The 16,907-nt window shown below is 46.9% G+C and overlaps 1 protein-coding gene across 8 annotated transcripts; it reads right to left on the bottom strand.

Moving 5' to 3' along the window:
- Positions 1–460: 460 nt before the first annotated feature.
- On the bottom strand, positions 461–4,977 carry LOC125531460 (uncharacterized). 8 transcript variants are annotated; one of them, XR_007293242.2, is made up of 6 exons: positions 3,914–4,977; positions 2,029–2,097; positions 1,735–1,779; positions 1,542–1,627; positions 888–1,053; positions 461–773 (listed from the first exon to the last, which is right to left on the bottom strand). XR_007293242.2 is itself a non-coding variant. In XM_048695848.2 (5 exons), the coding sequence occupies exons 1-5, from the start codon at positions 3,945–3,947 to the stop codon at positions 949–951; spliced, it is 339 nt and encodes a 112-aa protein (XP_048551805.1). In that variant the 5' UTR covers positions 3,948–4,977; the 3' UTR covers positions 794–948. The 8 variants fall into 8 exon arrangements, 3 of the variants coding, with proteins under 3 accessions (XP_048551805.1, XP_087384217.1, XP_048551806.1); XR_015608315.1 differs by lacking the exon at positions 3,914–4,977 and adding an exon at positions 3,733–3,902; XR_015608317.1 differs by having other exon boundaries at positions 467–773; positions 1,504–1,627; positions 3,909–4,968.
- Positions 4,978–16,907: the final 11,930 nt, after the last annotated feature.

The raw sequence follows: 16,907 nt of genomic DNA on the forward strand, positions 1-16,907 counted from the left end.
GGTCCGTGCGACGCCTATATATATAGTGGAGGTGCCGCACACTCACGCGGCTGATCGCTTCGGTGCTGTCACTAGGGTTTGCACGTGTTGCAAATAGACACCTCCACTCGCCGCCGGTTGTGTGATTGGACCTAGCAGTCCGCCGCACGACGTTCCTCCTGAACGCGCGGATACCGTTAGAGGCAGTGCACTTGCGCCGCTCCGGCAAACCCGTACGTGGGAACCGACCATCGGTTGTACGAGGGAGATCGGACGAGGAGGAGACGATCCACGCGGACGCGCTGCCCCAACTCTTCTTCCGCTGCACGGCACTGCGCGTCTAGTGGTAACGAACTGTGATCCATCTCCCGTAGCATGTTCTTGGTTGTTCTGCGCGTAGGAAATTTTAATTTGCAGTCGACGCACCCTACCGTAGATCCCAACAACACTGATATTAAAATGCTATCAACTCTATCATCCAATACATGCTTTACCATTAAATAAAGAACTACCTTCTTCATCTTGCAAGATTTTACCACTGAACATTTGGAGATCCATAGAATATTTCCATGCATACACAACAAACTTTTTCTGAAATTTTATTATTATTTAGTTTTAGTTGGATTCCGGGCCAGAAGTTCCTTTGGATTAGGAAGAGCGACTGACGGATAAGACGTATAGTATTACTATAATTTCATAATGATAGATATGTTGTAAACCAGATAAGTTGTATAGTATTCTTGTGTTGTAATACATGTAGGTTGCAGCAGTCCCTATATCCAGCAAGCATTACCCTGCATTTTTGTATGATAGACCAATGTAAATGATGTGCACCCGCACCTTTTTGACATAGTCGAAACTGCATTATAGCAAGTAGAAATTTTTATGGCACTGCATTATGTTTATACCTTTGGATTGAAGACTCTGTACAATACCAATATACCATTCACCTCTTGTCATTCATTCTGCCTATACAGTCATAAGAGAACCGAAAATATCCTCAATAGGATTTTCAAAACCGCCCTCGAATCCACCACCTCCAGCAGCAGCTTTCTCATATTGTTCATCGCAAAACTGTAAAACCACTAAACCAGGCAAAGTAAGGAGAATGATGGTTTGATGGGAGTAGGCATATACTTAATAGGGGTGGTGATGGAAAACATGTGAAGAAAATGTGACAGTGACAAGCATCTGTGAACAATTGTTTTATTACCAAAATGGAAAATAGTCATGTATGGAATAAGTTACATTTGTCTAGTATACATCTTCCTAAGATAAAATATTTCTTTATACAACATGGACCTTATTAATAATCTGGAGCCAGTTTTGACCTCTTTCCCCAAAAGAAGAAACTACTTTTGTTGTACTCAAATAAGAAAAACTATAATTATATGTTAATTCTTCACCACTAAACTGACTACCCAATGCCAATCTTTCAGGTAGTAATACTGCGCTTGAATTATCAAGTGTTTGGTACTTTGGTGTCTCAGATCTGCAGTACTCATTCCTACATACATAGCTTACTTCATTTAAACAGGGTGCACCAGCCTTAAACATCTTGCCTTTTCTTCTCCTTGTTGTAACATTTGGAGATGTTGTGATATCTCCAGGAAGCCCTCCTCGTGGATCTCGTCCTCCTCCATTGCAACTATCCATTTGAAAACAATCAGACCAAAGTCAGCTAGGTGTAAGACGAACTCCAGATAATTGGATTGATACCACTACCATAACAGTGAGTGGATGCAACTGATTTACCTGGCTGCCTCGTACACCACCTGCTCCTCCTGGAGCATACAAAATCTGCAAGGTACCAACAATGGCATGAAATAGGGAGATTAGAAGATGGTTGTTGGACGCAGCGGCAGATAGCTAGGGTGTTGTAAAATCGCAAAACCTATCTACTGAACCACAACATTTGAACCACTCGCGGGTCACAATTTTAAAAAGCATACAGGGAAACTAAAACATCATCAACCATCACTATAATTAATGCAACAAATCCCCACGTCCAAGAAGCTAAGTGCCAAAATGAAGAAAGAAGAGTGTCACCTTCTTGATCGGCACCGGCGTGTACACCAGCGACGCGTGCTGCGAGTACGATGGGTTCATCCTCCGATCCTGCATCCAAAAATAGAGGAACCCCGATAGTTCGATAAGATGTTAACGACCATCCCATATGGCACCAACGATTCTCCACCGGATGATTTGTACTGCACTGCAATCGAATCATCAGAGACCTTTATCACTCTAAATCCTGTACTCAACTCGATGCGATCTCTTTACAACTTTGTTTCAGCAAAGACAACCATTCTTTAGTCAAACATGTATGCTATAGAAATAGATATATCATCTCACAGTAAACATGGAGAGAAGAGAAGATCTACTGACGCTACAACAAAAGGCATGGATACTGAAATAGTAAGCAAAATTTTGATGTCAAATCAGCAAAACCTATCATTCTCAACAAGAACGCAATGTCTACAGTAAATGAGATAATTTGATAGAAGGCAGGAACATTTATTAAAAAGGAAAAAAAGAAAGGGAGGAAGAACAGGGAAGAAACCACCACAATCCAAAAAAACTAATAATATTTGGGAGGAACTAATTCTACACTAGCATTGCTTGGAGTCTAGAAGTAAGGCGGTTTTGGTCTAAGCACAACACTACAACCATCTTCCTAGATACACAGGTTTAAGTCAATGGTTCCATGTCAACCACAATACTTAGCAATAGAATATATTGTATGTACAGGAAGATACTTCACTCTTTAGTTACAACAGAAACATAGTAAAAGGAAAAATTCTAAACATATCAACCCATGTACAAATAAGCATTCTACCTACTGCAGAAATGATTTGGTTTTTAACAGAACATCACGGATTCATTTTTTGCAGGTTATTTTCCGAGCTACGACACTGATCCGTTCGTGGTCGCTACTCACTCCGATGGAGGCCAGGGAGCATTTGGTTACTGGATCTATCCGTTGGGAGATGGTAGCTCGGGATATCTTCAACCGGTTTGGATGGCGGTCATGTAATTGGATAGGCAATTAGTTTCCCTATCTATTTTTAGCCAGCCGGTTGTGGCATCTTTTTCGGGCTAGTTTGTGTATCTAGCCGTCTGTCGCTCTGTGTGAGCTGCATTTATCCTTTGCTTTTTGTTTGGCTGGAGACTGTGGAACCTTGTTGGCACCTTTTGTTATTTGGTTAATAAGATGGCCGTATGCATCGTTCTGATGCAGAGGCCGGGGAGATCCCCCTTTTCGAAAAAAAAACCCTACTGCACTGTCATAGTTCTATAGCCTGCACTCTTATTCCCGAACACAATTTATATCTGGTGAAGAAGAGAAATGCCTTGAAATTGCACAAGTGCAGCTCTTGCTTGCATAGCTTCCTAAACACCAAATATCAAGATGCAAGAAAAACCCAACTATCAATTCTGCAAATCGAAATCAGCACGGAAAATTATCCCCCAAAAAGGAAAACAACGTCAATTTGCTCGAGAGAGGGTTGGGTAGGAGAGCCTCATTGTGGTCGTCCTCGAATTAGTAAACATTGTTCCGCATATGCATGTAGGTATGATTTGGGGACACAAGGGCAGACAACCCTGAAGAACACATTCATTAACTCGATAAAAGAAAATGAATTCCATATGGGAAACTAATTATATCCACAAGACGAATATGATGATCGATATATGCAGGAAGCAACTACCATCAGCACAAAGGAGGTAAAAGAAATCAGAGGCAACTACCTTCTGGTAGTCATCAATTAACCATGAATATATACAGTTACTATTTTCTGAATCGCTAGTCAAGCATAGGAAAATACTTTGGTTCAGAGGAGTTGTTTTCGCCTAAAATTCAGGTGACCATTTTCTTAGGAGCAGCAGCAGGCCACCAGAGGGAGGAAGGGGATGGGAGAAATTACCTCACCAGGGGGAGCTGTCGGTCGCCCTCGCCATCGCATCCATCACGGGCGGCTGGCAGCTGCGCGAGCCCCGTGGAAGGGAGGGGCGGAGGTGAAGCCAGCCCCACCTCATGGACATCCCGTTCCACATCTTCGGACGCCAAACCAAGGTGGGTGGAGGGGAAGATCCAGCGGTATCGGGGATATACCCCGCGGCAATAACCCGACCGGTTATATGATCCAATTAAACTTAGCGATTCACTGATGACCCGCCCTTCCACGGCGAATTACCAGTGGCCCGCCTAGATTTGGCGACTCACTGACCCTGACGAAGAGCCAGCCGGAAGTCGACGCAGTTTGGGCCGCCACTGCCGTCCTTGAGCCCGGCCGCCGCCGCCCTTCAAGCATTGCTGATGTTTCTCTTTCCGAGCCGTCGTTGCTGCTATTATATTACCATCAAAATCAATCAAGTCCTGGGCGTACGTCGAATCTTTCCAGCCTAAAAGAAATCGGGCTGTTGTGTTGTGTACGTATAAAGGAATTGTGTGGCTAGCCGAAGTCGGTCAATCAAGTTGACCAACGCACTACTAGCTAGCTTTGGATCGAGCTAGTTTTGCTTGATGATCGTGTGAGATACCAAAATTTTCAAGGAGGTCGCCTCGGAGTTGCTTTGACCTATGCGGTTTGCCTACGTGGTGCTCGACCTGACCGCGCCGCCGCTACCGTCGCCGCGTCTCACTCCTGTTTTGAGCCGCCTTGTTCCGGCCTTGAGTCGTCTCGCTGCGGTTTTCCTCAGCCGCGGCCGCGCCAAGCCACCGCGACATCGAGCCACCGATGCTTGGAGTCCGCAGGTGCCTCTCTGTCGCTGAGGCCTCCTCGACCCGCCTTCACAATGTCGTCCTGCTGCGTTAACTCGCCTTTGTCATGTGTTGCTGCCGCGCCGGGTCGCCGCTCCAGCCTCGAGCCGCAGTTTCCGATTTGCGCCGACGAGCGCCTCCCGCGGCTGCCTCCGCTAGCGTCGCCCTCTCTGTACCGCGCCGGGCTACCGACGTATGTGCGGCGTTGCAAGTCGCCAAGGATCAGCTCACTTCAAAGTCTCGAAGAATTTCTACCACGACGGTTCAAATATACAAACCAACAGACATCAACTATGGAGTGGTTTGGTCATCTGGTACTAATTAAGCGAAGCAAATCCAGTTACAAAGTAGTACTTCTTGAGTACTGTTGACATAAAGACCAAGTTGACAACGACACCCAAATTCGATGCGCTGCTCGAGAGGCATGACTTACTTAAAAATTGGATGGATGTGTGGTTATATGTTTGGACGTGAAGGCCATCATTTGGTAAAATTGTTATGCAATCACTTTGTCCGGAAAATACATCAGGTGATACCCATCCTATGTATTTTATATGTATACAGTAATTTGTGTGCCAATAATTACTCTCGCTTGTGATATTTTTTGCAGGACAATTTTTCACTGCAAGAATGATGGTCGTGTCATGGATATATATTGCGCCTGCGGTTGACTCGCCCATCTACACCGGCTTATAACGCCGCGGCCGATTAATCTGTCTACGCTCGCGGTTGATTCGCCCGCGTCCGTGCAGGCGTGTGTGCTGATTTCCAACGCTGCTGCGGTCTTTGCTGTTTGCATCCCATGGTCCAGTCTACAACAACAACACGGCCAGCTCACCCGTCCGTGCCGGCTTGCAACACCAGGGATGACTTACCTGTCCGCCCCGCGGCCGACTCTCCCGTTCGCGCCGGTTTACGGAGCCGCGTGAATTGTCTGTCTGTGCCCGCGGCCAATTCACTCACGTCCGTGCCGCCTCTGATGCCGTGGCCATCTCTACTGTCAACTATATGCCAGTTTATATCACGGTCAAATATGGAGAATCTTAAACCAACTCCTCGAGTCGTCTTAAGACTTAGGGGCTACAATGATATGACTCAGCAAATCTTGACAGTTTTAGCAAATTCAAGAACCCCAGGTCATTGGAGGAAAGATAACCCGATCCTGGAGGCTACTGGCATATTGATGAAAATTTAAAGGCCATCAAAAAATTTCCAGCTTAAAATGAAGTATTCCGGTTCAATATCCGGTTCAAGGGAAATCTTCCTCCCACAATGTCTTGAGCTCTCAAATATCTGGCTCAACATCCGGTTCAAGAGGAATTCATCTCTCGCAAGTAAGAGTTCTTAGAAAAATTAAAGGTTGCCAAAGAGAACCTGCTGTCGTGATGCGCGGTTTAAACATGAGTATCCTGCCTTATGGGCTTATCTTATTGGTCACTTGGGGGCCTCCTGCTCAATGAGCATAGCTATGCTTACCCTCTTGGTCGGCTTACATGCCATATTATATATCACTTGGGGGCTTCCCGCTCACTGAGCATAGTTGTGACTCCCCTCTTGATCCGGCTTGCACGCCTTGTTACAAGTTACTCCCTCCATCCAGAAATACTTGTCGTAGAAATGCATAAAAATGGATATATCTAGAACTAAAGTACATCTAGATACATCCATTCCTCGACAAGTATTTTCGGGCGGAGGGGGGCTGTCACACCCTAGCTAGTTCATGCATTAGAGTGTTGCATCATGTTTACTTTTCCAGAAACTTGAAATGGGGATGACAGAACCTCCAGCACCCTCCCTGTTAACAACTAGGGTTTACTAAAAATATTTTCAATGAACCTGAAATGCCCTTTTAAAAAGTCCACCCTTTTTGTCTTGAGTTAGAACCTCTGACAAAATGGGTTCACATTTTTCTAGGTCATCACAAGATCATTGAATTAAATCATATGTAACTTGTATTTGGGCATTTAAATGCTAGTAAATATTTTAAATGTCCAAATAATCCCAAACTAAAATGTTCCATGTTGGATATGTTCCATACAGTGAGCATGTGAAGTTTGGTGATTTTTGGAAGTGCCTAACTATTTTTAGAAATGCCATAAACTTACAGAAATAAAAGAAAAACTACTTACTTGGCCGCAGCCCACCTCCCGGCCCACCTGGCGGCCCAGCACTGTGCTGGCCCATGCCAGCCAGCTGGTTCCTCCCGCCAGGCAGGCAGGCAGGAGGTGACGCCGGCGCGCGAGAGCTCACCACCGCGCCACCTGCTTGCCGCTCGCGCCCGTGGACACCTGGGCGAGCTCCACGTCGTCGCCCCGACCGCCTGGACACACCCACTCTCCCCCTGCCTCTCTCCCTCGTCCTCTCCCGCCATGGCCGACGCCTCTGCTGCCGCACCGTCGATGTAGCAGCGCTCTCCATCGTCCTTGCGCCGCGCCACCATGTCCAGGAGCTCCGCCGCCCTCCTCTCCTTCGAGCAAGCCAAGCCCCGAGCGCTCGCTTGCCCCGAGGCCACCGCAACAACCTCGCCCGACCTCGCCGTCGCCGGAGATCCCTTTCGCCGTCCCCGCCGCATCAGCTCGTCCTCGACCTCGCCGACTGCTCCGATGTGACCGCCGTGAGCTCAGCCACCTTCACATCTTCTCTGTTTGCCTTCTCGAGCACCGCAGCGACTGTACCAAGCTCGGCCGCACCCGCCGCCGCCACCGCACGACGCCGACGTGGCCACAGCCATGTTGGCTCGCAACCAAGCACGTCATCATCTCCACCGCACCGCCAGGAACCCGTAGCACCACCGCACGCCCCTTGCCGTGCCCCCTAGCGACGAGCCCGAGCTCACCCGAGCTCCGGCCACCGCCACGCTCATCGCCGGCGTCGTTTCCGATGACCCCGAGACCAACCACCACCAGCACTTGACGCGACTCACTCCCCGCATCACGTAGACGTGCTCCGCCGTCGTTTTGGTCACCGGAGCACGAAACCCGCATCGCCTCGCCGCGTCTGGCCTCGCCGGCGGCTAAACACCGGCGAGTTTGACCCCGCTGACCCAGTTTGACCGCGGGTGGGTCCAGTTTGCCCCCCTTGGTCTATGACAAGTGGGGCCCTCCCTGCTAATTAACCTAGGTTTAGCGCTAACTAATTCTAGTTAGTTTAACTAACTACCGACAGACGGGACCCACTGGTCAGTTTGACCTGGACCGACTCCGTTGACCGCTGACGTCACCATGACGCATTGCTGACGCAATAACTATTTTTTGGATTTATTTTTATTTAGGAAATTCTAGAAAATACCACAAACTTCAAAAAATCATAGAAATTAATCTGTAACTCCAAATGCAAAGATTTATATATGAAATTTGATCAGAAAAATTCAATCTTTCCATCTATAATGGTTTCATGCATGACAGAACACTTTAACCTTGTTATTTAGGTGAAACAAGCTAATGCACTTATATGGCTTAATAACATGAGCTTCCATTTGAGTGTTTGATTCAAATAGACTCAAACCAACATGTTTAACAATGCATTAGCCAAGACACATCATATTGCCATGTCATAGCATGCATCATATTGTTGCATATTGCCATGTGATGATTGTGTTCTGTGGTGTCTTTCGTGGTAGGTTCTGCCTCCGAGGATACCTTCCAATATCCGACTGAAGGGTACTGCCCTACTACTACTCCATCAGGCAAGCTGCCCCATTGATCATATCGATACAATCCCATGTTCTCGCTCCTGCTCTCATTTACTGCATTAAGACAACAACGTTTCAAACTGCTGTGTGCTGCGGTAGTTGAACTCTTTTCCTCTGCATGACCTGTCATTGGCACAGTAACTAGATGAAACCCAGTAGCATGTGGAGGAGTTGATTGAGCCATGTCTGTGTTTCCTACCTTGCTATGCCTGCTATGCTTAGAGTTGTGTCAGGTCTGGTTCATCTGGGTGATGGGCTAGAGTGAAATGGATATGTCGGCAATGCGAGTGATGTGTTGAACATGATTTGGTAAAGGTATCGATGAGAGGCCATGTAGGAGTACATGGTGGGTTGTTTCATTGACGGGGGTCCTTAAGAACTGAGATCTGTATGTGTGATTTAAGAATCAGTTACTACCATGCATTGGGATCCTTAATTGACCCTCTCGGCTTCTTAACCACCCTAGTCCTCTGTCCAGGAGTTGCAACTAGTTTTTGGTGTTTATAGGTTATGTGTTGGCGGCCGTGCGTAGCGCTGACCCTAGGGGTGGGCTATGATGTGGTAGATACACCGTGGCACGGTGTACCGAGTCGCCCATTTGGTGTCTCGGGAACCCTGTACACATCGTTCGGGGCCGTATGTGGAAACCTCGGCCGGACTCCCTGCGGGTGGAACCTGGATAGGCGATAGACCTGGACTAGAGACTTGAGTGTTTAGGTAGGCCGTGGCCGACACCCTTATTGGGCTTCCGCTTGAAGGTTGCCGAGTACATGTCGTGTAAACGATGATAAGTGGTGAAAGCGTGTATGAAGAAGTACACCCCTGCAGGGTTAACATCATCTATTCGAATAGCCGCGTCCGCGGTATAGGACTACTTGGTTGCCTATACAGTTCATAGACAAGTTAATGGTTACTACTAAAAGACTCAAGATAAGTGTGAGTACCGCGGATGGCCCTCTCGTAGGATGACGAGGGAGGATCCACGATGGAGTATTGTGATGGTGATTAGTGGATTCGTGTGCGAAAACTATTTTACAAGTGGTGTCTCGTAGGATAGCTTAGCCAAGAGTCAAAGTTGGCTTACTGCTATAACTCCACTACCTTCTTGAGAATGAGCATGTATAGTAGGATCTATTGTAAGTCTTGCTGAGTACCTTTGTTCTCATGTTGCTTTAATTACTGTTTTCAGACGACAACACCGCCCCCTCCGACGGGTTTTACGTAGATCTCAACATCGATGAGTGACTTGCCACCTAGGTGGTGATTCCGAGCCATGGAGGGCCCTATGTAGATAGACATGCTTCGTCAAGCCTTCTTTCTTTCTAGTGTCTGTACTCAGACTAGTTTGCTTCCGCATGTGCTTGAATGCTTGTATGACTTGAGTGTAGGGTCATGTGACCGCTACCTGTATGAACATGTTATGTATGGCTCTCCGGAGCCTTTAAATAAAGTACTTGAGTTGTAGAGTTTTGTTGTGATGCCATGTTGTATTTACACATATCGAGCATATTATGTGTATGATTGAAATGCTTGGTATGTGTGGGATCTGACAATCTAGTTGTTTATCCTTGGCAGTCTCTCTTATGGGGAAATGTAGTCTAGTGCTTCCATGAGCCATAGTAGTCCGCTACAGCCCGGTTCACCGGAGTCCTGCTAGCCCAACACTACTGCTCTGGACATTTGACTGGCCGGCATGTGTTTCACTTCGTTCCTGTGTCTGTCCCTTCGGGGAAATGTCACGCGGTGACATCCGGAGTCCTTCCTAGCCTACTACAGCCTGGGTTCCCGGAGTCCTATTAGCCCAGTGCTACAACCCGGATTTACACGGTGCTGACCGACATGCTCGATGTTGATTCATGTATGCCTGTCCCCGTAAGTTTGTGCCGCTTTGGGTTCACGACTAACCATGTCGGCCCGGGTTCTCTATCATATGGATGCTAGCGACACTATCATATACGTGAGCCAAAAGGCGCAAACAGTCCCGGGCCATGGTAAGGCGACACCCGTGGGAATACCGTGCGTGAGGCCGCAAAGTGATATCAGGTGTTACATGCTAGATCAGTGTGACTTGGAATCGAGGTCCTGACAGCATTGGCATCAGAGCCGGACTGCCTGTAGGTTCGTTGAGCCAAACTGGTCGATGTTGAGTCTAGAAATGCTTTAGTTATATGTAGGGGAATTGATTGTGGGAGGGACGTAAGGCTCTTTTTACTCCTTTACCTTATGCCCTCTGATCCGAGTCATTCTCTTCTCATTCTACGTGGGTTAAGGACTAGGCTCTTTTCTCTCTATCAGGTTCACGTGTTACTAATCCGTAGTAACTTATAGGATTGTTGGTTACAAACCCAGTTCAGTTTCTACTACTTTTAGTATGTTGTCAGTTGAACCAGAACCTTGATATGATGTTGTTGAGTGGTTTTGCCATATGTTGTGAATGTCTCGAATCTTTTTCTGAGTATTTACAGCTGTTATGCTGTCCGATTTCTTCTAGAAAATTCTAATGCCTTTGCATTATTTCGTGCTTTCAGATGGCCACCCGTTCACAGAATCAAGTGGTTCGTCTGACTCGGTGCCTCGATGTACCTGGTCACACGGCCATGCTGGTCCGAGTGATGGTCGAGACAGGCTATCGATGGTATCCTGAGTATACCATCGAGGAGCAGTTTCGAGACTTCAATCAGAGCCAATACCTTTGTACAGTCAGGATATACCCCTCTTATCCTGGAGCTATTGAACCCCTCCATTGCTCTTATGGACTTGGGGTTACCATCGATATGTCCGTGCAGTACGCAGCTTACTCGATGATGACTATCATACGAGCCAGAACTGCCCTGCTTCGGAACACTGATTTCCGCTACATGCCAGCATCACTCCCTGGGGCACAAGGGTACTATCAGGCTATGTACTATGACTACACATGAGGATTCACTACTCCGCACCACCGCCGAGATGCTTGAGGACAAGGACCATGAGAATCGTGCCTTGCGAATGGATCTCTTCAACTCTCGTTCTGACCACTGGGCCACTCTAACTCGGTTTGCACCTGCTGTGCAGGCTGGGTATATGGACATGAGGGACTTGTACCACGTGCGGTCTGGTCTGCCAAATTGTATGGACTGGCGTGATGTAGGAGGCATCACCCCTCCCCGTGGACCCCGTCTGCCACCGTTTGTTGGACCAAGGCCACATCCGAGTCCCTATGGACCGCAAGCTCCATAGGACCAACTGTTTCCAGATGATCATGTTCAGCTCCCAGGACATGGTGGTGATCCCTATGAAGATTACTACGGAAACGTCTGAGTTGGTAGTAGCTTCATTAGTATTGTAATAGTTGTATTCTCCATAGTCCTGCGTGACTTGTGGGATACGACTTGGTGTGTATCATGTTCTGGGGGTGTAGAAAATAATGTATAGGAGCTTGGAATGCCTCCGATTAGATGTAATGTTTTTCACCGTAGTTGTACTCTAGCCTGGGCTTGTACTAAACTATATACGGTGTGTATGACCGATGGTATATATATGGCAGTTTCTATATTACCATGTCGTGCAAATGAACATCTCAGCATTCCATGTTATCCATTACATTCCGCACTTCCTTGCCAAGATTGTGCCATCCTTGTCTAAACTGTTGTCTTGTTTTTCCTAGGATGGTCAACACCCGCAGCAACCCTGATGCCCCGGAGCAGGGTGAAGCCAGTGCAGCCAGGGATGAGAATCTGCCTCACCCGCCTTCTCTGGCCGAAGTTATGCTGGAGGCAGAAAGAAACAAGCGTGAGACTAACCGCTTGCTGGAGCGGATTGAGCAGAATACTGCACGTCATCAGAGGAACGACTTGGTGTCAATCAATGACTTTGTCAAGTTGTACCCACCGAAGTTTAATCATTCCGTCGAGCCCCTCGATGCGGATGATTGGCTTCGCAGCATCACCCATAAGCTACGTTCTGCCAATGTAGCCGAAGCTGATAAGGTTACCTACGCTGCCTATCACATCAAAGGCCCTGCTATCCTTTGGTGGGAAAACGTTGAGGCTATGCGCCCGGCTGGCCAAATCACTACTTGGGCTGAATTCAGTGAGGCTTTCCGTGAGCATCACATTCTGGAGGGTCTCATGGATCGTAAGTGGGAAGAGTTATGCAATTTCACCCAAGGCGGACTAACCGTGGATGCATACAACCGTGAGTTTGGAAATCTGGCACGTTATGCTCCTGAAGAGGTATCCACCGACGCCAAGAAGCAGGCAAGGTTCCACAAGGGACTTAGCCCCGAGCTTCGCCGTGATCTTCGTCTGCACGAGTGCACCTCCTTCCAGAAGCTGGTCAATAAGGCTATCAGTGCTGAGACAGGTCAGACTGACTATGACGCTTCACGCAAGCATTCCCGTGACTTTGGTTCTTCATCCAGCTCTGGATCTCAGAAGCGCCAGGTGTGGATTCCAAATACAACTCTGCCACCCAGGTTCACTCCGAGGCCATCCTTTGAGGCGCCTCACCCCAACCAGCAGTTTGGACCGCCTAAGACCTATGGTGGCCCCACTGCTAATGCTGCTCCACGCCCCAATGTTGTGACATGCTTCAAGTGTGGAGAGCCGGGTCACTATAGTCGAGAGTGTCCCCAGAACAACAACCCCAACCAGTCTGGAAAGTCCGTTGGCCGTGGTAAGCCAGCGGAAAATACATACTACGCCAAGCCAGCCACCACTACACATGGCCATGTCAACTATGGCTCAGCTGAGGAGACTCATGATGATCCTAATGTCGTCCTTGGTACGCTCCTTGTTAACTGCCATCCGGCATCTGTTATTTTCGATACTGGAGCATCTCATTCATTCATATCTGAGGTCTATGCTCGATTGCATAACACGACATTCTGTGACATGCCCACTTCCATGGTAATTCAAACTCCGGGTTCCAAATGGCAAACTTCTAGAGTAAGCCATGGGAATGAAATCCTTGTCGATAGACTTGTCTTCCTTGCATCACTAATAGCTCTCAAGTCCTCGGACATAAACATCATCTTGGGTATGGACTGGATGTCAGCCCATTATGCTAAGATTGATTGTGCCACTAGAAATGTTCAACTTACTCACCCATCGGGCAAGACAATCAATGTCTTAACTCGAGTGGCCAAGCGCCAGCTTTACTCCCTAAATGCCAACCCCTTCCAGACCTTGAATACATTCCGGTAGTACGTGACTTCCCGGATGTCTTTCCAGAAGAATTGCCAGGTGTTCCACCTGACAGGGATGTCGAGTTCGTGATAGATCTTGTACCAGGAACCGTTCCAATTTCTAGAAGACCTTATAAGATGGCACCCCTAGAACTAGCTAAACTTAAGAAACAACTCGATGAGTCCTTGAAAAAGGGTTTCATCTGACCTAGTTCTTCTCCATGGGCTTGCCCCGTCCTCTTCGTCAAGAAGAAGGATGGAACGGATCGGATGGTTGTAGATTACCGACCTGTCAACTTGGTCACTATCAAGAACAAGTATCCGCTTCCCAGGATCAACGATCTGTATGATCAACTCGCTGGATCCTCAGTCTTCTCGAAAATGGATTTGAGGTTGGGCTACCATCAAATCAAAATAAAAAACGGGGACATTCCCAAAACAGCCTTTGTTACCCGTTATGGCCAATACGAGTACACCGTCATGTCCTTCGGTTTAACCAATGCCCCAGCCACCTTCTCTCGGTTAATGAACTCGATCTTCATGGAGTATTTGGATAAATTCATTGTGGTATACCTTGACGATATACTCATCTACTCCAAGAATGAGGAAGAACATGTCGAACGTCTAAGGTTGGTATTGACGAAACTTCGAGAGCATCACCTTTATGCTAAATTCTCCAAATGTGAATTTTGGTTGCCAGAAGTGACCTACCTAGGCCATGTAATTTCTAGTAAGGGAATTGCTGTCAATCCCGAGCGAGTTCAAGCCATCCTTGATTGGACTCCACCTGAAACGGTTAAGCAAGTTCGGAGTTTCCTTGGCTTAGCGAGCTACTGTCGCCGCTTCGTCGAGAATTTCTCCAAGGTTGCTAAACCTCTAACTGAACTCCTCAAGAAAGATAAAAAGTTCGAGTGGACCCCACAGTGCGAGTTCAGCTTTCAGGAACTGACAAGACGCCTGACATATGCTCCCGTACTGGTGCCACCAGATTTCTCCAAGGACTTTATTATCTATTGCGACGCCTCGCGACAAGGACTAGGTTGCATACTCATGCAAGATCGTCAGGTAATTGCCTATGCTTCACGACAATTACACCCACATGAGGAAAAATATCCCACACATGATCTAGAGCTTGCAGCTGTAGTGCATGCACTTAAAACTTGGCGACATTACCTTCCCGGTAATCGTTGCGAGATCTTCACCAATCACCAAAGTCTGAAATATATCTTCACCCAACCGGATTTGAATCTCAGGAAAAGACGTTGGGTCGAGTTGATCTTAGATTATGACTTAGGGATAACTTACACCCCGGGAAAAGCCAATGTTATGGCTGATGCACTAAGTCGTAAATCCTATTGTAACAACCTGATGTTACAACAAGGTCAACCACTTCTCCATGAGGAATTTAGGAAGCTTAATCTTAACATTGTTCCTCAGGGATTCCTATCTACCTTGGTGGTGAAACCGACCCTTATGGATCAGATCATAACCGCCCAGCGGTATGACAAGGGGATATCTCGGATCAAGCAGAACATTGCTAGTGGAGCTGCTAAATGTTTCTCTGTGAACGATCAAGGTGTTGTCTTCTTTGAGAACCGCCTAGTGGTTCCAAAGAAACAGCAACTACGGCAACTAATCCTTAAGGAAGCTCATGAATCCCCTCTCACCATTCATCCCGATAGTACTAAAATGTATCAAGACCTACGCCAGAGGTTTTGGTGGACTAGGATGAAGAGAGAAATTGCTCAATACATTGCTAATTGCGACGTTTGTCGTCGTGTTAAAGCAGAGCATCAACGTCCTGCTGGCACCCTTCAACCATTGGCTATTCCTGAATGGAAATGGGATAAAATCGGTATGGATTTCATTATCGGGTTTCCCAGGACCAAGAGAGGGAATAATGCTATCTTCATCGTTGTCGATCGTCTTCCAAGGTAGCCCACTTCCTACCTGTTCGTGAGAGTATAACCACTAGCCAGCTAGCTGACTTGTACATCTCCCGAATAGTGTATCTTCATGGTGTTCCATTGGAGATTAACTCAGACCGTGGAAGTCTCTTCACCTCTCGATTTTGGGAAAGTTTCCAAAATGCTATGGGAACTCGTCTCTCCTTTAGCACCGCCTTCCACCCTCAATCAAGTGGTCAAGTAGAATGAGTCAATCAAATTCTGGAGGATATGCTCCGAGCTTCTGTCATCTCTTTCAGTATGGATTGGGAGAAATGCCTTCCATTCGCAGAGTTCGCTTATAACAACAGTTATCAAGCTAGCTTGGGCAAAGCTCCTTTCAAAGTTCTCTATGGACGAAAATGTCAAACGCCTCTTAACTGGTCAGAAACCGGGGAAAGACAACTCTTTGACCCGGATATGATTCAGGAAGCAGAAGAGTAGGTTCGCATTATTCGTGATAAAATGAAAACATCCCAATCTCATCAAAAGAACCAATATGACCGCAAACATAAGCTCATGATTTATGAAGTCGGCGAGAAGGCTTACCTTTGGGTTACTCCTTTGAAGGAAACCCATCGTTTCGGTATCAAAGGCAAAATGGCTCCTCGTTACATTGGACCCTTTCGCATTCTTGCCAAACAAGGAGAAGTTGCCTACCAATTGGAACTACCTCCGCATCTTTCCAGAGTTCATGATGTCTTCCACGTTTCTCAACTCAGGCGTTGCTTTGTGGATCCTATCCGTGGAGTGGACCATGAAACGCTTGATCTCCAAGATAATCTCACATATCGGGAATATCCCGTTTGCATCCTTGATCAAGGTGAGCGTACCACTCAACTCCATAACATCAAGTTTCTCAAGGTTCAATGGTCACACCATTCCGAGAAAGAAGCCACTTGGGAAAGGGAGGATCGTCTTTGACTTGAGTATCCCACCTTCTTCCCGCCGGATCCTAAATCTCGGGATGAGATTCTTTTGAGTGGGGTTGATTTGTCACACCCTAGCTAGTTCATGCATTAGAGTGTTGCATCATGTTTACTTTTCCAGAAACTTGAAATGGGGATGACAGAACCCCCAGCACCCCCTGTTAACAACTAGGGTTTACTAAAAATATTTTCAATGAACCTGAAATGCCCTTCTAAAGAGTCCACCCTTTTTGTCTTGGGCTAGAACCTCTGACAAAATGGGTTCACATTTTTCTAGGTCATCACAAGATCATTGAATTAAATCATATGTAACTTGCATTTGGGCATTTAAATGCTAGTAAATATTTTAAATGTCCAAATAATCCCAAACTAAAATGTTCCATGTTGGATATGTTCCATACAGTGAGCATGTGAAGTTTGGTGATTTTTG

Source organism: Triticum urartu, chromosome 6A (genome assembly GCF_056163025.1).
Source record: "Triticum urartu cultivar PI428250 chromosome 6A, HENAU_Tu73, whole genome shotgun sequence".
Classification (NCBI taxonomy): Eukaryota; Viridiplantae; Streptophyta; class Magnoliopsida; order Poales; family Poaceae; genus Triticum; species Triticum urartu.

Excerpts from the sequence above, each read along its gene's own strand:
- LOC125531460 (XM_048695848.2), bottom strand. The coding sequence starts at position 3,947 with ATGCGATGGCGAGGGCGACCGACAGCTCCCCCTG. Across the intron at positions 2,098-3,913 it reads GCGACCGACAGCTCCCCCTG|GATCGGAGGATGAACCCATC; the intron begins GTGAGGTAATTT and ends TTTTGGATGCAG. Across the intron at positions 1,780-2,028 it reads CGCCGGTGCCGATCAAGAAG|ATTTTGTATGCTCCAGGAGG; the intron begins GTGACACTCTTC and ends GGTACCTTGCAG.